The 23,114-nt window shown below is 40.6% G+C and overlaps 1 protein-coding gene across 2 annotated transcripts in view; it reads right to left on the bottom strand.

The window, feature by feature from the left end:
* MEST (mesoderm specific transcript) overlaps positions 1-23,114 on the bottom strand; it is a 130,759-nt gene that overhangs the window by 37,569 nt on the left and 70,076 nt on the right. For both annotated transcript variants that reach the window (XM_053716385.1, XM_053716384.1), the window contains exon 8: positions 17,129-17,199. In XM_053716385.1, the coding sequence (XP_053572360.1) occupies positions 17,129-17,199 (71 nt within the window). The remainder of the gene's footprint in view (positions 1-17,128; positions 17,200-23,114) is intronic.

Here is a 23,114-nt window from a genome sequence, read left to right as displayed (position 1 = left end):
TGTAGACTATTAAAAACATCAACATTGTTGTCTATACTAATCTATCCTATATATCAGTAATAAATCTCTAAAGGCCAGTGTGTGTGAGTAATTGCTCTTTTATGTTTGTTTTTTTATATGAAATATGCAGAAAAAATATATCCTCTTTATCTTATCACTTTCTATACACACAAATGATTCCTTACCTTATCTCTGTCTGTATACCAAAGCCCAATAATTAGAGCGAACAACCAAAAATAAGTTAATTTTCTTATCTCTCCTACTCCTCGCAATATAATTTATTCTGCTGGCTATGTTTACATAGCTTTTCTACAGCCAATACTTAAGTATTGAAAAATATTCAGTATAGGCAGGGATACCTCAGTCAAAGTCAGCTATTTCAAATACCAAAATAAAAGTAAACAAGTTATTTGTAAACTATTTCATACAATCCATCAGATATAATGGGTAATTGTGAATTAAAGTGGATACAATTTTACATTACACTATCCATTTAACAGTTGATTGATTTTATATATATATAGGTTGGTCTGAGAAAGGGGATAGTGAGCTCCGAAATGTCACTTGAATAAAGAACTCTTTGTTTATAAGTCCAGTGAGGGCGCAATCTAAAAGAAAAAAATAAGGAAATTTATGCTTACCTGATAAATTGATTTCTTCTACGATACGACGAGTCCACGGATTCATCCTTTTACTTGTGGGATATTATCCTCCTGCTAACAGGAAGTGGCAAAGAGCACCACAGCAGAGCTGTCTATATAGCTTCTCCCTTGACTCCACCCCCCAGTCATTCGACCGAAGGTATAGGAAGAAAAAGGAGAAACTAAAAGGTGCAGAGGTGACTGAAGTTTTAAACAAAAAATAATATAATCTGTCTTAAATTGACAGGGAGGGCCGTGGACTCGTCGTATCGTAGAAGAAATCAATTTATCAGGTAAGCATAAATTTCCTTTTCTTCTACAAGATACGACGAGTCCACAGATTCATCCTTTACTTGTGGGATACAATACCAAAGCTACAGGACACGGATGAACGGGAGGGACAAGACAGATACCTAAACAAAAGGCACCACTGCTTGAAGAACTTTTCTCCCAAAAATAGCCTCAGAAGAATCAAAAGTATCAAATTTGGAAAATTTGGAAAAGGTATGAAGGGAAGACCAAGTCGCAGCCTTACAAATCTGTTCAACAGAAGCATTGTTTTTAAAAACTGTGGAAATGTGGAAGCCACCGCTCTAGAAGAATGAGCTGTAATTTTTTCAGGAGGCTGCTGTCCAGCAGTCTCGTATGCCAAACGGATGATGCTTTTCAGCCAAAAAGAAAGAGGTAGCCATAGCTTTTTGACCCCTACGCTTTCCAGAATAGACAACAAATAGAGAAGATGTTTGACGGAAATCCTTGGTAGCTTGCAAGTAAAACTTCAAGGCACGAACCACGTCCAAGTTATGTAACAGATGCTCCTTCTTAGAAGAAGGGCTAGGACACAGAGAAGGAACAACAATTTCCTGATTAATATTCTTATTTGAAACAACCTTAGGAAGGAATCCAGGTTTAGTGCGCAAAACCACCTTATCAGAATGGAATATAAGATAAGGCGAGTCGCATTGTAATGCAGAAAGCTCAGAAACTCTTCGAGCAGAAGAGATAGCAACTAACAACAGAACTTTCCAAGATAGAAGTTTAATATCTATGGAATGCATGGGTTCAAACGGAACCCCTTGAAGAACATTAAAGGGACAGTATACACTCATTTTCATATAACTGCATGTAATAGACACTACTATTAAGAATAAGATGCACAGATAATGATATAAAAATCCAGTATAAAATGGTTTAAAAACGTACTTAGAAGCTTTCAGTTTAGCTCTTTTGAAAAGGTAGCTGGAAAGCCCACTGCAAGTGGGAAATAAGACACTCCCCCCCCTCCCCCTTCTTTTGCATATGAAAAGACCCTTTACACAAACAGGAGCAAGCTGGAGAAGGTAGCTGACGGTATTCAAATAAAACTTTGGGGCTTGGTTAGGAGTCTGAAAATCAGAGCAATGTTATTTAAAAATAAGCAAAATGATACATTTAAAAAAAAAACAAAAAAAAAACTTTATGGGCTTTATAAATAGATAATCTACAAAACATTTATGCAAAGAAAAAAAAGAGTGTATTATGGCCCTTTAAGAACTAAATTCAAACCCCATGGCGGAGCAACAGGTTTAAACACAGGCTTGATTCTAACCAAAGCCTGACAAAACGACTGAACGTCTGGGACATCTGCCAGACGCTTGTGTAGTAAGATAGACAAAGCAGAGATCTGTCCCTTTAAGGAACTAGCTGATAACCCCTTCTCCAATCCTTCTTGGAGAAAGGACAAAAACCTAGGAATCCTGATCTTACTCCATGAGTAGCCTTTGGATTCGCACCAATAAAGATATTTATGCCATATCTTATGGTAAATTTTCCTAGTGACAGGCTTTCGAGTCTGAATCAAGGTATCAATGACCGGCTCAGAGAATCCCCACTTAGATAAAATCAAGCGTTCAATCTCCAGGCAGTCAGGTCCTGTCTCAGTGGCAGTTTCCACGGTGGCAGAGATGACATTTCCACCAGATCTGCATACCAAGTCCTGAGTGGCCACGAAGGCGCTATCAAGATTACCGAAGCCCTCTCCTGTTTGATTCTTGCAATCAGACGAGGTAGGAGAGGAAAAGGAGGAAACACATAAGCCAGGTTGAACGACCAAGGTACTGCTAGGGCATCTATCAGTACTGCTTGAGGATCCCTTGATCTGGACCCGTAACAAGGAAGTTTGGAATTCTGACGAGATGCCATCAGATCCAATTCCGGTGTGCCCCATTGATTAATCAATGCCGCAAACACCTCTAGATGGAGCTCCCACTCCCCCGGATGAAAAGTCTGACGACTTAGAAAATCCGCTTCCCAGTTCTCCACTCCTGGGATATAGATTGCTGATAGATGGCAAGAGTGAGTCTCTGCCCATCGAATTATCTTGGAAACCTCTATCATCGCTAGAGAACTCTTTGTTCCCCCTTGATGATTGATATATGCTACAGTCGTGATATTGCCCGACTGGAATCTTATGAATTTGGCCGAAGCCAGCTGAGGCAACGCTTGAAGCGCGTTGAATATCGCTCTCAGTTCCAGAATATTTATTGGTAGTAGGGACTCCTCCTGAGTCCACACACCCTGAGCCTTCAGGGAATTCCAGACTGCACCCCAGCCCAAGAAGCTGGCGTCCGTCGTCACTATGACCCATGCTGGCCTGCGGAAGCACATTCCCTGGGACAGATGATCCTGTGACAACCACCAATGAAGAGAGTCTCTGGTCTCTAGATCCAGATTTATCCGCGGAGATAAATCCGCATAATCCCCGATCCACTGTCTGAGCATACACAACTGCAGTGGTCTGAAATGTAAGCGAGCAAACTGAACTATGTCCATTGCCGCTACCATTAACCCAATAACCTCCATACACTGTGCCACTGATGGCCGAGGAATGGAATGAAGTGCTCGGCAAGTAGTTAGGATCTTTGATTTTCTGACCTCCGTCAGAAAAATTTTCATGTCTACCGAGTCTATCAGAGTTCCTAGGTATGGAACTCTTGTCAGAGGAACTAGTGAACTCTTTTTTATGTTCACCTTCCACCCGTGAGTTCTTAGAAAAGCCAACATGATGTCCGTGTGAGATTTGGCTAGATGGTAATTTGAAGCCTGAATCAAAATATCGTCCAGATAGGGCGCCACTGCTATGTCCCGCGGCCTTAGAACCGCCAGAAGGGACCCTAGCACCTTTGTGAAGATTCTGGGAGCTGTGGCCAACCCGAAAGGAAGGGCCACAAACTGGTAGTGTTTGTCCAGGAAGGCGAACCTGAGAAACTGGTGATCTCTGTGGATAGGAATGTGAAGATACGCATCCTTTAAGTCCACGGTAGTCATATATTGACCCTCCTTGATAATTGGTAAAATAGTTTGAATGGTCTCCATCTTGAATGATGGGACTCTGAGAAATTTGTTTAGGTATTTGAGATCTAAAATCGGTCTGCAGGTTCCCTCTTTATTGGGAACCACAAACAGATTTGAGTAAAATCCCTGCCCCTGTTCTAGTTTTGGAACTGGACAGATTACACCCATGGTATATAGGTCTTTTACACAGCGTAAGAACGCCTCTCTTTTTGTCTGGTCTCCCTCTTGGGAGAAAATCCTTGAATTCTAGTCGATACCCCCCTGGGTCACGATTTCTAATGCCCAGGGATCCTGAACGTCTCTTGCCCAAGCCTGAGCGAAGACTAGATCCGGTCCCGGATAGGGGGCTGCCCCTTCATGCTGTCTTGGTAGCAGCAGCGGGCTTCTTGGCCTGTTTACCTTTATTCCAGGTCTGGTTAGGTCTCCAGACTGACTTGGATTGTGCAAAATTCCCCTCCTGCTTTGTGTAGAGTAGAGGGTCCCCCTTTAAATTTTCGAAAGGAACGAAAATTATTCTGTTTGGCCCTCATTTTAAGCGTCTTATCCTGAGGAAGGGCATGACCTTTACCCCCAGTAATGTCGGAAATGATCTCCTTTAGTTCAGACCCGAATAGGGTCTTACCTTTGAAAGAAATAGCTAACAGCTTAGACTTTGATGACACATCAGCAGACCAAGACTTAAGCCATAACGCTCTATGCGCTAAAATTGCAAAGCCTGCATTCTTTGCCACTAATTTAGCCATTTGAAAAGCGGCATCTGTAATAAAAGAATTAGCTAGCTTGAGAGCCTTAATTCTATCCAAAATATTATCTAATGGGGTCTCAACCTTAAGAGACTCCTCTAGAGCCTAAAACCAAAAAGCTGCTGCAGTAGTTACTGGAACAATGCACGCTATAGGTTGTAGAAGAAAACCCTGATGAATAAACAATTTCTTTAACAGACCCTCTAATTTTTTATCCATAGGATCTTTGAGGACAACTGTCCTCAATAGGTATAGTTGTACGCTTAGCCAGGGTAGAAATAGCTCCCTCCACCTAAGGGACCGTCTGCCAGGAATCCCAAATGGTGTCAGATATGGGAAACATTTTCTTAAAAGTAGGAGGGGGAGAAAACGGAATGCCTGGTCTATCCCATTCCTTAGTAACAATGTCAGAAATCCTTCTAGGGACTGGAAAAACATTAGTGTAAGAAGGAACCTCTAGATATTTATCCATTTTACACAATTTCTCTGGTGGAATTACAATAGGGTCACAATCATCCAGAGTCGCTAAAACCTCCCGGAGTAACAAGCGGAGGTGTTCAAGCTTAAATTTAAAGGCCATCACATCAGAGTCTGTTAGAGGGAACATCTTTCCTGAGTCTGAAAGCTCTCCCTCAGACAGTAAATCCCCCACCCCAATTCAGAACACTGTGAGGGTACATCGGAGATGGCCAATAAAGCGTCAGAGGGCTCAGCATTTACTCTAACACCTGACCTACTGCGCTTACCCTGTAAACCTGGCAGTTTAGACAATACCTCTGTAAGGGTAGTACACATTACTGCAGCCATATCCTGCAGGGTAAAGAATTAGACGCACTTGAAGTACTTGGCGTCGCTTGAGCGGGCGTTAAAGGTTGTGACACTTGGGGAGAATTAGATGGCATAACCTGATTCTCTTCAGACTGAGAATCATCCTGAGTCATACTTTTATCAGCTAAAATATGTGCTTTGCAATGTAAGGCCCTTTCAGCACATGAGGGACACATTTGAAGTGGGGGTTCCACAATGGCTTCTAAACACATGGAACATTGGCTTTTCTCAATGTCAGACATGTTAACACAGACTAGTAATGACCACAAACAGGCTTGAAAACACTTTATTTAGTGAAAAAAATAATCTGAAAAACGATACTGCGCCTTTAAGAGAAAAAAAGCGTACAAATTTTCCAAAACTGCTTTAAAATGATAAAATTACCCCAATTTTAGGATATATGTGTCCTATCTTGCCAGCTAAGATTGCACCACAAGAAAAGGAATACTTAACCCTTAATGACAAAAAGGTTATTAAAAAAAAACGTTATGATTAACCAAAAAAAAAAACCTGCCCTCAGGGGTCTGTAAAACCAGTTTAACACTTCGATTAGGCCCAATCTTCCTTTGAGGCCCACCGGAGCTGGAGCTTGCTGGTTGCATGGGGAATTCAACTGCGCAACTGAGTCGCAACAATAGGCCCCGCCCATCTACATCGATGTCTCACAGCCTAGCAAAAAAAACGCTACAAAGGGGTCTAAAACCTAGCCATGTGGGTTTCAATTTACCCAGGTCTAAAATAAGCCGTGTGCACCCTCCAGCCATTATAATAAAAACGTTTGCTTCACACAAAAACAAAATTTATGCTTACCTGATAAATTTATTTCTCTTGTGGTGTATCCAGTCCACGGATTCATCCATTACTTGTGAGATATTCTCCTTCCCAACAGGAAGCTGCAAGAGGACACCCACAGCAGAGCTGTCTATATAGCTCCTCCCCTAACTGCCACCCCCAGTCATTCGACCGAAGGCAAGCAAGAAAAAAGGAGAAACTATAGGGTGCAGTGGTGACTGTAGTTTAAAAATAAAAAACACCTGCCTTAAAATGAGAGGGCGGGCCGTGGACTGGATACACCACAAGAGAAATAAATTTATCAGGTAAGCATAAATTTTTTTTCTCTTGTAAAGGTGTATCCAGTCCACTGATTCATCCATTACTTGTGGGATACCAATACCAAATCTTTAGGACACGGATGAAGGGAGGGACAATGCAGGAAACTTAAACAGAAGGCACCACTGCCTGTAAGACCTTTCTCCCAAAAATAGCCTCCGAAGAAGCAAAAGTATCAAATTAATAGAATTTAGAAAAGGTATGAAGCGAAGACCAAGTCGCCGCCTTACAAATCTGTTCAACAGAGGCCTCATGTTTAAAAGCCCACGTGGAAGCTACTGCTCTAGTAGAATGAGCTGTAATTCTTTCAGGAGGCTGCTGGCCAGCAGTCTCATAAGCTAAGCGTATTATACTTCTCAGCCAAAAAGAAAGAGAAGTTGCCGAAGCCTTTTGGCCTCTCCTCTGTCCAGAGTAGACAACAAACAAAGCAGATGTTTGACGAAAATCCTTCGTAGCTTGTAAATAAAACTTTAAAACACGAACCACATCAAGATTGTGTAATAGACGTTCCTTCTTTGAAGAAGGATTAGGACATAGTGAAGGAACAACAATCTCCTGATTGATATTCTTATTAGATACCACCTTAGGAAGAAACCCAGGTTTGGTACGTAACACTACCTTATCTGCATGGAAAATCAAATAAGGGGAATTACACTGTAAAGCAGATAACTCCGAAACTCTTCGAGCCGAGGAGATAGCTACTAAAAACAGAACTTTCCAAGATAAAAGCTTAATATCTATGGAATGTAAAGGTTCAAACGGAACCCCTTGAAGAACTTTAAGAACTAAATTTAAACTCCATGGCGGAGCAACAGGTTTAAACACAGGCTTGATTCTAACTAAAGCCTGACAAAACGCTTGAACGTCTGGAACCTCAGCCAGACGTTTGTGCAAAAGAATAGACAGAGCAGAAATCTGTCCCTTTAAGGAACTAGCTGACAATCCCTTCTCCAATCCTTCTTGGAGAAAAGATAATATCCTAGGAATCCTGACCTTACTCCATGAGAAACCCTTGGATTCACACCAATGAAGATATTTACACCATATTTTATGATAGATTTTCCTGGTGACAGGCTTTCGAGCCTGAATTAAGGTATCAATGACCGATTCGGAAAAAACACGCTTTGATAGAATCAAGCGTTCAATCTCCAAGCAGTCAGACGTAGAGAAATTAGATTTGGATGTTTGAAGGGACCTTGAAGTAGAAGGTCCTGCCTTAGCGGCAGAGCTCATGGTGGAAAGGATGACATGTCCACTAGATCTGCATACCAAGTCCTGCGTGGCCACGCAGGGGCTATCAAGATCACCGAAGCTCTCTCCTGCTTGATCTTGGCAATCAGACGAGGGAGCAGAGGAAACGGTGGAAACACATAAGCCAGGCTGAAGGACCAGGGCGCTGCTAGAGCATCTATCAGCGCTGCCTTGGGATCCCTGGACCTGGACCCGTAACAAGGAAGCTTGGCGTTCTGACGAGACGCCATGAGATCCAGTTCTGGTTTGTCCCATAGTTGGATCAACTGAGCAAATACCTCCGGATGGAGCTCCCACTCCCCCGGATGAAAAGTCTGCCGACTTAGAAAATCCGCCTCCCAGTTCTCTACTCCTGGGATATGGATAGCTGAGAGATGGCAAGAGTGAACCTCTGCCCATAGAATTATCTTTGAAACCTCCAACATTGTTCCCCCCTGATGGTTGATATAGGCTACAGTCGTGATGTTGTCCGACTGAAATCTGATGAACCTGACCGCAGCTAGCTGAGGCCAAGCCTGAAGAGCATTGCATATCGCTCTTAGTTCCAGAATGTTTATCGGAAGGAGGGCCTCCTCCTGAGTCCACGAACCCTGAGCCTTCAGGGAGTTCCAGACTGCACCCCAGCCCAGAAGGCTGGCATCTGTCGTTACTATAGTCCATTCTGGCCTGCGGAAACTCATTCCCTTGGACAGATGGACCCGAGATAGCCACCAGAGAAGAGAATCCCTGGTCTCTTGATCCAGATTTAGTAGAGGGGACAAATCTGTGTAATCCCCATTCCACTGATTGAGCATGCAAAGTTGCAGTGGTCTGAGATGTAGGCAGGCAAACGGAACTATGTCCATTGCCGCTACCATTAATCCGATTACCTCCATACACTGAGCCACTGACGGATGAGAAGTGGAATAAAGAGCACGGCAGGAAGTTAGAAGTTTTGACAACCTGACCTCTGTCAGATAAATCTTCATTTCTACTGAATCTATCAGAGTTCCAAGGAAGGAAACTCTTGTGAGAGGGGAGAGCGAACTCTTTCCTTCGTTCACCTTCCACCCGTGAGACCTCAGGAATGCCAGAACAATGTCCGTATGGGACCTGGCGATTTGAAAAGTCGACGCCTGTATCAGGATGTTGTCTAGGTAAGGGGCCACTGCTATACCCCGCGGTCTTAGAACCGCCAGAAGGGACCCTAGAACCTTCGTAAAGATTCTTGGTGCCATGGCTAACCAGAAGGGAAGAGCCACAAACTGGTAATGCCTGTCTAGGAAGGCAAACCTGAGGAACTGATGATGATCCCTGTGTATCGGAATATGTAGATAAGCATCCTTTAAATCCACGGTAGTCATATATTGACCCTCCTGGATCATAGGTAGGATGGTTCGAATAGTCTCCATCTTGAAGGATGGGACCCTGAAAAATTTGTTTAGGATCTTGAGATCCAAGATAGGTCTGAAAGTTCCCTCTTTCTTGAGAACTATAAACAGATTTGAATAGAAGCCCTGCCCCTGTTCCTCCTTTGGAACTGGGTGGATCACTCCCATAACTAGCAAGTCTTGAACGCAATGTAAGAATGCCTCTCTCTTTATCTGGTTTGCAGATAATTGTGAGAGATGAAATCTCCCCTTTGGAGATGAAGCTTTGAAATCCAGAAGATATCCCTGGGAAACAATCTCCAGAGCCCAGGGATCCTGGACGTCTCTTGCCCAAGCCTGGGCGAAGAGAGAAAGTCTGCCCCCCACTAGATCCGGTCCCGGATCGGGGGTTTCTCCTTCATGCTGTCTTAGAGGCAGCAGCAGGCTTTTTGGCCTGTTTCCCCTTGTTCCAAGCCTGGTTAGGTCTCCAGACTGGCTTGGACTGGGCAAAATTTCCCTCTTGTTTTGTAGAAGAGGAAGATGAAGCTGCGCCACTCTTGAAGTTTCGAAAGAAACGAAAATTATTCTGTTTGGTCCTTAACTTGTTGGACCTATCCTGGGGAAGGGCGTGGCCTTTTCCTCCAGTAATATCAGCTGACCAGGATTTAAGCCATAGTGCCCTACGCGCCTGAATGGCAAAACCTGAATTTTTAGCCGTTAGCTTGGTTAAATGAAAAACGGCGTCAGAAAAAAATGAATTGGCTAACTTAAGAGCTTTAAGCCTGTCAAGGATATCATCCAACAGGGTCTCTACCTGTAGAGCCTCCTCCAGAGACTCGAACCAGAAAGCCGCTGCAGCAGTGACTGGGGCAATGCATGCAAGAGGCTGGAGAATAAAACCTTGTTGTATAAAGATTTTCTTAAGGAAACCCTCTAATTGTTTATCCATAGGATCTAGAAAAGCACAACTGTCCTCGACAGGAATAGTTGTACGCTTAGCTAGGGTAGAGACTGCTCCCTCCACCTTAGGACCGTCTGCCACAAGTCCCGTGTAGCGGCATCTATAGGAAAACAGAATTTATGTTTACCTGATAAATTACTTTCTCCAACGGTGTGTCCGGTCCACGGCGTCATCCTTACTTGTGGGATATTCTCTTCCCCAACAGGAAATGGCAAAGAGCCCAGCAAAGCTGGTCACATGATCCCTCCTAGGCTCCGCCTTCCCCAGTCATTCGACCGACGTAAAGGAGGAATATTTGCATAGGAGAAATCATATGATACCGTGGTGACTGTAGTTAGAGAAAATAAATCATCAGACCTGATTAAAAAACCAGGGCAGGCCGTGGACCGGACACACCGTTGGAGAAAGTAATTTATCAGGTAAACATAAATTCTGTTTTCTCCAACATAGGTGTGTCCGGTCCACGGAGTCATACTTACTTGTGGGAACCAATACCAAAGCTTTAGGACACGGATGATGGGAGGGAGCAAATCAGGTCACCTAGATGGAAGGCACCACGGCTTGCAAAACCTTTCTCCCAAAAATAGCCTCAGAAGAAGCAAAAGTATCAAATTTGTAAAATTTGGTAAAAGTGTGCAGTGAAGACCAAGTCGCTGCCTTACATATCTGATCAACAAAAGCCTCGTTCTTGAAGGCCCATGTGGAAGCCACAGCCCTAGTGGAATGAGCTGTGATTCTTTCAGGAGGCTGCCGTCCGGCAGTCTCATAAGCCAATCTGATGATGCTTTTAAGCCAAAAAGAGAGAGAGGTAGAAGTTGCTTTTTGACCTCTCCTTTTACCAGAATAAACAACAAACAAGGAAGATGTTTGTCTGAAATCCTTTGTAGCCTCTAAATAGAACTTTAGAGCACGAACTACATCCAAATTGTGCAACAAACGTTCCTTCTTTGAAACTGGATTCGGACACAAAGAAGGCACAACTATCTCCTGGTTAATATTTTTGTTAGAAACAACTTTTGGAAGAAAACCAGGTTTAGTACGCAAAACCACCTTATCTGCATGAAACACCAGATAAGGAGGAGAACACTGCAGAGCAGATAACTCTGAAACTCTTCTAGCAGAAGAAATTGCAACCAAAAACAAAACTTTCCAAGATAATAACTTGATATCTATGGAATGTAAGGGTTCAAACGGAACCCCTTGAAGAACTGAAAGAACTAAATTGAGACTCCAAGGAGGAGTCAAAGGTTTGTAGACAGGCTTGATTCTAACCAGAGCCTGAACAAAAGCCTGAACATCTGGCACAGCCGCCAGCTTCTTGTGAAGTAAAACAGATAAAGCAGAAATCTGTCCCTTCAAAGAACTTGCAGATAATCCTTTCTCCAAACCCTCTTGTAGAAAGGATAGAATCTTAGGAATTTGTACCCTGTTCCATGGGAATCCTTTTGATTCGCACCAACAGATATATTTTTTCCATATTTTATGGTAAATTTTTCTAGTTACAGGCTTTCTAGCCTGAATAAGAGTATCAATGACAGAATCTGAGAACCCACGCTTTGATAAAATCAAGCGTTCAATCTCCAAGCAGTCAGTTGGAGTGATGCCAGATTCGGATGTTCGAACGGACCTTGAACAAGAAGGTCCCGTCTCATTGGTAGCTTCCATGGTGGAGCCGATGACATATTCACCAGGTCTGCATACCAAGTTCTGCGTGGCCACGCAGGAGCTATCAAGATCACCGAAGCCCTCTCCTGATTGATCCTGGCTACCAGCCTGGGAATGAGAGGAAACGGTGGGAACACATAAGCTAGGTTGAAGGTCCAGGGCGCTACTAGTGCATCTACTAGAGTCGCCTTGGGATCCCTGGATCTGGACCCGTAGCAAGGAACCTTGAAGTTCTGACGAGACGCCATCAGATCCATGTCTGGAAAGCCCCATAATTGAGCTATTTGGGCAAAGATTTCCGGATGGAGTTCCCACTCCCCCGGATGAAATGTCTGACGACTCAGAAAATCCGCTTCCCAATTTTCCACTCCTGGGATGTGGATTGCAGACAAGTGGCAGGAGTGGAGCTCCGCCCATTGAATTACTTTGGTCACTTCTTCCATCGCCAGGGATCTCCTTGTTCCCCCCTGATGGTTGATATATGCAACAGTCGTCATGTTGTCTGATTGAAACCTTATGAATTTGGCCTTTGCTAGTTGAGGCCAAGCCTTGAGAGCATTGAATATCGCTCTCAGTTCCAGAATGTTTATCGGGAGAAGAGATTCTTCCCGAGACCATAGACCCTGAGCTTTCAGGTGTTTCCAGACCACGCCCCAGCCCACCAGGCTGGCGTCGGTCGTTACAATGACCCACTCTGGTCTTCTGAAGCTCATCCCTTGGGACAGGTTGTCCAGGGTCAGCCACCAACGGAGTGAATCTCTGGTCCTCTGATCTACTTGGATCGTCGGGGACAAATCTGTATAATCCCCATTCCACTGTCTGAGCATGCACAGTTGTAATGGTCTTAGATGAATTCGCGCAAAAGGAACTATGTCCATTGCCGCAACCATCAAACCTATTACTTCCATGCACTGCGCTATGGAAGGAAGAAGAACAGAATGAAGTACTTGACAAGAGCTTAGAAGTTTTGATTTTCTGGCTTCTGTCAGAAAAATCTTCATTTCCAAGGAGTCTATTATTGTTCCCAAGAAGGGAACTCTTGTTGACGGGAATAGAGAACTTTTTTCTACGTTCACTTTCCACCCGTGAGATCTGAGAAAGGCTAGGACAATGTCCGTATGAGCCTTTGCTTGAGGTAGAGACGACGCTTGAATCAGTATGTCGTCCAAGTAGGGTACTACTGCAATGCCCCTTGGCCTTAGCACCGCTAGAAGGGACCCTAGTACCTTTGTGAAAATTCTTGGAGCAGTGGCTAGTCCGAATGGAAGTGCCACAAACTGGTAATGCTTGTCCAGAAAGGCGAATCTTAGGAACCGATGATGTTCCTTGTGGATAGGAATATGTAGATACGCATCCTTTAAATCCACCGTGGTCATGAATTGACCTTCCTGGATGGTAGGAAGAATTGTCCGAATGGTTTCCATCTTGAACGATGGGACCTTGAGAAATTTGTTTAGGATCTTGAGATCCAAAATTGGCCTGAATGTTCCCTCTTTTTTGGGAACTATGAACAGATTGGAGTAAAACCCCATCCCTTGTTCTCCTAATGGAACAGGATGAATCACTCCCATTTTTAACAGGTCTTCTACACAATGTAAGAATGCCTGTCTTTTTATTTGGTCTGAAGACAATTGAGACCTGTGGAACCTTCCCCTTGGGGGTAGTTCCTTGAATTCCAGGAGATAACCTTGAGAAACTATTTCTAGCGCCCAAGGATCCTGAACATCTCTTGCCCAAGCCTGAGCGAAGAGAGAGAGTCTGCCCCCCACCAGATCCGGTCCCGGATCGGGGGCCAGCATCTCATGCTGTCTTGGTAGCGGTAGCGGGCTTCTTGGCCTGCTTACCTTTTTAACACCAAAAAACTCTGAGCCATCTCCGTGGAGATGTTGCCTGTGCAACGGCAAAGAGAATGACTGGGGAAGGCGGAGCCTAGGAGGGATCATGTGACCAGCTTTGCTGGGCTCTTTGCCATTTCCTGTTGGGGAAGAGAATATCCCACAAGTAAGGATGACGCCGTGGACCGGACACACCTATGTTGGAGAAACATCTTTTTAAAAGCAGGAGGGGGAGAGAACGGTACACCTGGTCTATCCCATTCCTTAGTAATAATTTCTGAAAACCTCTTAGGGATTGGAAAAACGTCAGTGTAAACAGGCACTGCAAAGTATTTGTCCATTTTACACAATTTCTCTGGGACTACAATGGTGTCACAGTCATCCAGAGTCGCTAAAACCTCCCTGAGCAACACGCGGAGGTGTTGAAGCTTAAATTTAAATGCTGTCATTTCAGAGTCAGACTGAAGTAACGCCTTCCCTGAATCAGAGAAGTCACCCACAGATAGAAGCTCTCCTGCTTCAACTTCTGCACATTTTGAGGGTATATCAGACATAGCTACTAAAGCGTCAGAGAGCTCTGTATTTGTTCTAGCCCCAGAGCTGTCTCGCTTTCCTTGTAACCCTGGACAATACCTCTGTGAGGGTATGATTCATAACTGCCGCCATGTCTTGTAAGGTAAACGCATTGGACGCGCTAGATGTACTTGGTGTCCCTTGAGTGGGAGTTATAGGTTCTGACACGTGGGGAGAGCTAGATGGCATAACCTCCCTTTTGTCAGTCTCAGAAACCTCAGGTGATATCTTTAAAAGCCATAATATGGTCTTTATAACTTATAGAAAGGTTAGTGCATTTGGTACACATTCTAAGAGGGGGTTCCACAATGGCTTCTAAACATAATGAACAAGGAGTTTCCTCTATGTCAGACATGTTTAACAGACTAATAATGAGACCAGCAAGCTTGGAAAACACTTTAATAAATGTGAAAAAAGCAATAATATAAAAACGGTACTGTGCCTTTAAGAGAAATAAACTAGCACATAAACTGCAAAACAGTGTTAAAAAGTAGTAAACTCTACGAAATTTTTACAGTGTGTATAAGGGACTAAAACAGCATTGCACCCACTTGCAAATGGATGATTTACGCCTCAGGCCCAAAAATGAATTAGAAAAACATTAAACCTGTTAACAAACAGTCAAACACACTGCCACAGCTCTACTGTGGCTCCTACCTGCCCTTAAATACGATTTTTGCAGGAACAAAACCCTCTATAGAGGTCCTATAAGCCAGAGGACTCCTTCAGGGAAGCTGGATGTCTCAGACTGAAAACGAAAATAGGCCCCTCCCACCATGCACTCAAAGTCACAGGGCCTTAAAAAAGTACTCTAACAAGCCATGTGGAAACTAGGACCCAAATAAAGATTTATCACCCTCAGAGAAAAAACGTTTTTATTTATAAATCATGCAAATGTTTTTACACTAAGTAATATAGGTATTAACATGAATATTATCTCTTTTTGCAAGCATGATCCCAGTTGTTGTTAAATCACTGTATCAGGCTTACCTTAAATATACCAGGCACTGTCAGCATTTTCTAGACCTTATCATCTCTCTAGAAATAAATATACTGAACATACCTCAAAGCATGCATCTGCAGACCGTCCCCCCAACCGAAGTTTTTTTTCCATACTCTTCAGTTATGTGTGAGAACAGCAATGGACCTTAGTTACAAACCGCTAAGATCATCAAAACTCCAGGCAGAAGTCTTCTTCCAATTTCTGCCTGAGAGTAAAAACAGTACAACGCCGGTACCGTTTAAAAATAACAAACTTTTGATTGAAGGTAAAAACTACACTAAGTCACCACATCTCTCTTGATACTTCCTTTCTTGTCGAGAGCTGCAAGAGAATGACTGGGGGTGGCAGTTAGGGGAGGAGCTATATAGACAGCTCTGCTGTGGGTGTCCTCTTGCAGCTTCCTGTTGGGAAGGAGAATATCCCACAAGTAATGGATGAATCCGTGGACTGGATACACCTTTACAAGAGAAAAACGTTAATTGTCCTCCAAACATAAAATCGTTTGCCCAACAAACATTATGCCATCAGTGTCAACCATTTTTTCAGCCCAACATACAGGTCCCAGTAATACCCTACTCTTTCACATTAGGATTACTGCTTACCCCTTCCCTTATGGGAATACTGTCAGCCAATTCTGAAATAACACAGTCTCTCCAGAAAAAAATGACTGAACATACCTCAATGCTTGTAGCATGAAAAACGTTCCTCACACTGAAGCTTCTCAAGTACTCCGCAGCCATTCTGTGGGAACTTCTCTGGATCTTAGTGACAACTGCTAAGATCATCAATCTCCAGGCAGAAATCTTCATCCATCTGCTGCCTGGGAAAAATAGCACTCACCGGTACCATTTAAAAGAAAAAAGTCTTGCTTGAAGAAAATAAAAACTATCATTTTATCACCTCTATCACTTTACCCTTCCTTTTACTTAGAGTAGGCAAAGAGAATGACTGGGGGTGGAGTCAAGGGAGGAGCTATATAGACAGCTCTGCTGTGGTGCTCTTTGCCACTTCCTGTTAGCAGGAGGATAATATCCCACAAGTAAAGGATGAATCCGTGGACTCGTCGTATCTTGTAGAAGAAAGATAAATGTTAAATAATTCTTCCCCATGTGCAGAATTATGTAGCATTATCCTAGCAACACCTTAAACAAAAGAGATTTACCCCCCACCACACAGTATAATTATCTTCTGTTCCTTGTCAGACTCTACTGATTTTTGTTCTCCCTCAAAAGCGCATCACAACGGAACTGTCTAATCACAGCGAGCCCTATCGTACCATTGAACTGAATGTAGTGTGCTCCCATACTAGGTAAAGCCGGGAGTTTGCTACATTTAATTCTATGCCGTGATCGGGCAAGCCAAGATTACACAGCAAAAATCAAGAGAAGCTGGCGAGTAAAGTAAGTATACCTTTGTGGGGTAAATCTCTCAATCTCTTGTTTTTTTAAGGTGTTGCTAGGATAATGTTACATAATAATGCACATAGTTCTTTCAACCATTTATTTATCTAGGTGTTTATATCAGTTATTGCCAGTCCCTTAGTTTTATACAATAGTCTCATGCACTGTATCCAAGTGTATCACAGCTTTGCATTAACAAGCTTATAGCGCTGCGGAATGTGTTGGCGCTCTACAAATAACCGATGATAATAATAACAAGCAAGTAAAGATGTTAATTTCAGGTACAAAACTAATAATCCTAAAAAAAAAATGAGTTATGTTGTAAAATATACATTTACTGGTACATTTTAGTACTGCAGAAAACAAACATCTTTATAAACATTAGTCTGTCACAGGCTGAACAAGGAACACCCCATAACCAAACACATTTGCTCACCCTTTGCTGAAGAAATAGAAATTCATTAGTCTTGTGAGGATGGGTGAGAACAGACCACTGTCTTTTAACAGCTGGAAGATAGAAAAGTACAACAGTTTAGTGCATTGTCACCTGGTGATTACACATCTGTACTGCACTGCAGGCTCACGTAGAAGATGTAAAATGTGTGTACAGGGAATTTGTTAGTCGTGTGCAAATGTTCAGCCTTCAGCAATTTGTAGCACTGGACTGCATCATACTGCAACACACAAATAGCATACCGCAACACACAAATAGCATACTGCAACACACAAACATCTATGCAAATCCAGATCTTTGTGTAGCACTATTACAACATTTAAAGGGACAGTAAAGTCAAAATTAAACTTTCACAATTCAGACAGAGCATGGAATTTAAAAAAAAAAAACTTTCCAATTTACTTCTGTTGTCAAATTTGCTTTGTTCTTTTGGTATTGTTTATTGAAGAGTAAAACTAGGTAGGCTCATACGAGGTCAGGAGTGTGCACATGTCTATAGCAGGGCTTCTTAAACTTTTTCCACTTGCCACCCTTTTTCCCGCGAGAAATTTTTACGTGACCCCGGGTATATAAAATAGGTATACAAATAACACATTTACAGATAATAAATCATACTCCTACTGCCCCCTTCCATGCTCATACTGCCCCTCCCATACTCCTCCTTCATATTCATACCTCCTTCATACTCATACTCCCCCCTTCCATGCTCATTGTACATTTGTGTGTAACGCTATAGGATGTGTATATATTTATATGCATGAGTGCGCACTAATACTACATATTTAAAGCATACAGTACAAATGTACTGTACACACAAGATGGTACTGTATGCTTTATATATGTAGTATTAGTGCGCACTCATGCATATAAATATATACACATCCTATAGCGTTACACACAAATGTACTGTACACACAAGATGGTACTGTATGCTTTATATATGTAGTATTAGTGCGCACTCATGCATATAAATATATACACATCCTATAGCGTTACACACAAATGTACTGTACACACAAGATGGTATTGTATGATTTATATATGTAGTATTAGTGCGCACTCATGCATATAAATATATACACATCCTATAGTGATACACACAAATGTACTGTACACACAAGATGGTATTGTATGATTTATATATGTAGTATTAGTGAGCACTCATGTATATAAATATATACACATCCTATAGCGTTACACACAAATGTACTGTACACACAAGATGGTATTGTATGATTTATATATGTAGTAGTAGTGCGCACTCATGCATATAAATATATACACATCCTATAGCGATACACACAATTGTACTGTATGCTTTATATATGTAGTATTAGTGCGCACTCATGCATATAAATATATACACATCCTATAGCGATACACACAAATGTACTGTACACACAAAATGGTACTGTATGCTTTATATATGTAGTATAAGTGCGCACTCATGCATATAAATATATACACATCCTATAGCGATACACACAAATGTACTGTACACACAAGATGGTACTGTACGATTTATATATGTAGTATTAGTGCGCACTCATGCATATAAATATATACACATCCTATAGCGATACACACAAATGTACTGTACACACAAGATGGTACTGTATGCTTTATATATGTAGTATTAGTGCGCACTCATGCATATAAATATATACACATCCTATAGCGTTACACACAAATGTACTGTACACACAAGATGGTACTGTACGATTTATATATGTAGTATTAGTGCACACTCATGCATATAAATATATACACATCCTATAGCGATACACACAAATGTACTGTACACACAAGATGGTACTGTATGATTTATATATGTAGTATTAGTGCGCACTCATGCATATAAATATATACACATCCTATAGTGATAAACACAAATGTACTGTACACACAAGATGGTACTGTATGCTTTATATATGTAGTATTAGTGCGCACTCATGCATATAAATATATACACATCCTATAGCGTTACACACAAATGTACTGTACACACAAGATGGTATTGTATGATTTATATATGTAGTATTAGTGCGCACTCATGCATATAAATATATACACATCCTATAGCGTTACACACAAATGTACTGTACACACAAGATGGTACTGTATGATTTATATATGTAGTATTAGTGCGCACTCATGCATATAAATATATACACATCCTATAGCGTTACACACAAATGTACTGTACACACAAGATGGTATTGTATGATTTATATATGTAGTATTAGTGCGCACTCATACATATAAATATATACACATCCTATAGCGATACACACAATTGTACTGTATGCTTTATATATGTAGTATTAGTGCACACTCATGCATATAAATATATACACATCCAATAGCGTTACACACAATTGTACTGTACACACAGGATGGTACTGTATGCTTTATATATGTAGTATTAGTGCGCACTCATGCATATAAATATATACACATCCTATAGCGATACACACAAATGTACTGTACACACAAGATGGTACTGTACGATTTATATATGTAGTATTAGTGCGCACTCATGCATATAAATATATACACATCCTATAGCGATACACACAAAATGTACTGTACACACAAAATGTACTGTACACACAAGATGGTATTGTATGCTTTATATATGTAGTATTAGTGCGCATATAAATATATACACATCCTATAGCGATACACACAATTGTACTGTATGCTTTATATATGTAGTATTAGTGCGCACTCATGCATATAAATATATACACATCCAATAGCGTTACACACAATTGTACTGTACACACAGGATGGTACTATATGCTTTATATATGTAGTATTAGTGCGCACTCATGCATATAAATATATACACATCCTATAGCGTTACACACAAATGTACTGTACACACAAGATGGTACTGTATGCTTTATATATGTAGTATTAGTGCGCACTCATGCATATAAATATATACACATCCTATAGCGTTACACACAAATGTACTGTACACACAAGATGGTACTGTATGCTTTATATATGTAGTATTAGTGCGCACTCATGCATATAAATATATACACATCCTATAGCGTTACACACAAATGTACTGTACACACAAGATGGTATTGTATGATTTATATATGTAGTATTAGTGCGCACTCATGCATATAAATATATACACATCCTATAGCGATACACACAATTGTACTGTATGCTTTATATATGTAGTATTAGTGCGCACTCATGCATATAAATATATACACATCCAATAGCGTTACACACAATTGTACTGTACACACAGGATGGTACTGTATGCTTTATATATGTAGTATTAGTGCGCACTCATGCATATAAATATATACACATCCAATAGCGTTACACACAATTGTACTGTACACACAGGATGGTACTGTATGCTTTATATATGTAGTATTAGTGCGCACTCATGCATATAAATATATACACATCCTATAGCGATACACACAAATGTACTGTACACACAAAATGGTACTGTATGCTTTATATATGTAGTATAAGTGCGCACTCATGCATATAAATATATACACATCCTATAGCGATACACACAAATGTACTGTACACACAAGATGGTACTGTACGATTTATATATGTAGTATTAGTGCGCACTCATGCATATAAATATATACACATCCTATAGCGATACACACAAATGTACTGTACACACAAGATGGTACTGTATGCTTTATATATGTAGTATTAGTGCGCACTCATGCATATAAATATATACACATCCTATAGCGTTACACACAAATGTACTGTACACACAAGATGGTACTGTATGATTTATATATGTAGTATTAGTGCGCACTCATGCATATAAATATATACACATCCTATAGCGTTACACACAAATGTACTGTACACACAAGATGGTACTGTATGATTTATATATGTAGTATTAGTGCGCACTCATGCATATAAATATATACACATCCTATAGCGTTACACACAAATGTACTGTACACACAAGATGGTATTGTATGATTTATATATGTAGTATTAGTGCGCACTCATGCATATAAATATATACACATCCTATAGCGTTACACACAAATGTACTGTACACACAAGATGGTACTGTATGCTTTATATATGTAGTATTAGTGCGCACTCATGCATATAAATATATACACATCCTATAGCGTTACACACAAATGTACTGTACACACAAGATGGTATTGTATGATTTATATATGTAGTATTAGTGCGCACTCATGCATATAAATATATACACATCCTATAGCGATACACACAATTGTACTGTATGCTTTATATATGTAGTATTAGTGCACACTCATGCATATAAATATATACACATCCAATAGCGTTACACACAATTGTACTGTACACACAGGATGGTACTGTATGCTTTATATATGTAGTATTAGTGCGCACTCATGCATATAAATATATACACATCCTATAGCGATACACACAAATGTACTGTACACACAAGATGGTACTGTACGATTTATATATGTAGTATTAGTGCGCACTCATGCATATAAATATATACACATCCTATAGCGATACACACAAAATGTACTGTACACACAAAATGTACTGTACACACAAGATGGTATTGTATGCTTTATATATGTAGTATTAGTGCGCATATAAATATATACACATCCTATAGCGATACACACAATTGTACTGTATGCTTTATATATGTAGTATTAGTGCGCACTCATGCATATAAATATATACACATCCAATAGCGTTACACACAATTGTACTGTACACACAGGATGGTACTATATGCTTTATATATGTAGTATTAGTGCGCACTCATGCATATAAATATATACACATCCTATAGCGTTACACACAAATGTACTGTACACACAAGATGATATTGTATGATTTATATATGTAGTATTAGTGCGCACTCATGCATATAAATATATACACATCCTATAGCGTTACACACAAATGTACTGTACACACAAGATGGTATTGTATGATTTATATATGTAGTATTAGTGCGCACTCATGCATATAAATATATACACATCCTATAGCGATACACACAATTGTACTGTATGCTTTATATATGTAGTATTAGTGCGCACTCATGCATATAAATATATACACATCCTATAGCGTTACACACAAATGTACTGTACACACAAGATGGTATTGTATGATTTATATATGTAGTATTAGTGCGCACTCATGCATATAAATATATACACATCCAATAGCGTTACACACAATTGTACTGTACACACAGGATGGTACTGTATGCTTTATATATGTAGTATTAGTGCGCACTCATGCATATAAATATATACACATCCTATAGCGATACACACAAATGTACTGTACACACAAGATGGTATTGTATGCTTTATATATGTAGTATTAGTGCGCATATAAATATATACACATCCTATAGCGATACACACAAATGTACTGTACACACAAGATGGTACTGTACGAATTATATATGTAGTATTAGTGCGCACTCATGCATATAAATATATATATACATCCTATAGCGTTACACACAAATGTACTGTACACACAGGATGGTACTGTATGCTTTATATATGTAGTATTAGTGCGCATATAAATATATACACATTCTATAGCGTTACACACAAATGTACTGTACACACAAGATGGTACTGTACAATTTATATATGTAGTATTAGTGCGCACTCATGCATATAAATATATACACATCCTATAGCGATACACACAAATGTACTGTACACACAAGATGATACTGTACGATTTATATATGTAGTATTAGTGCACACTCATGCATATAAATATATACACATCCTATAGCGATACACACAAATGTACTGTACACACAAGATGGTACTGTACGATTTATATATGTAGTATTAGTGCACACTCATGCATATAAATATATACACATCCTATAGCGATACACACAAATGTACTGTACACACAAGATGGTACTGTATGCTTTATATAT

This window comes from Bombina bombina, chromosome 6 (assembly GCF_027579735.1).
Source record: "Bombina bombina isolate aBomBom1 chromosome 6, aBomBom1.pri, whole genome shotgun sequence".
Lineage (NCBI taxonomy): Eukaryota > Metazoa > Chordata > Amphibia > Anura > Bombinatoridae > Bombina > Bombina bombina.
Note: the sequence above shows the minus strand (reverse complement) of the source record. Positions and strands in the feature narration are given on the sequence as shown.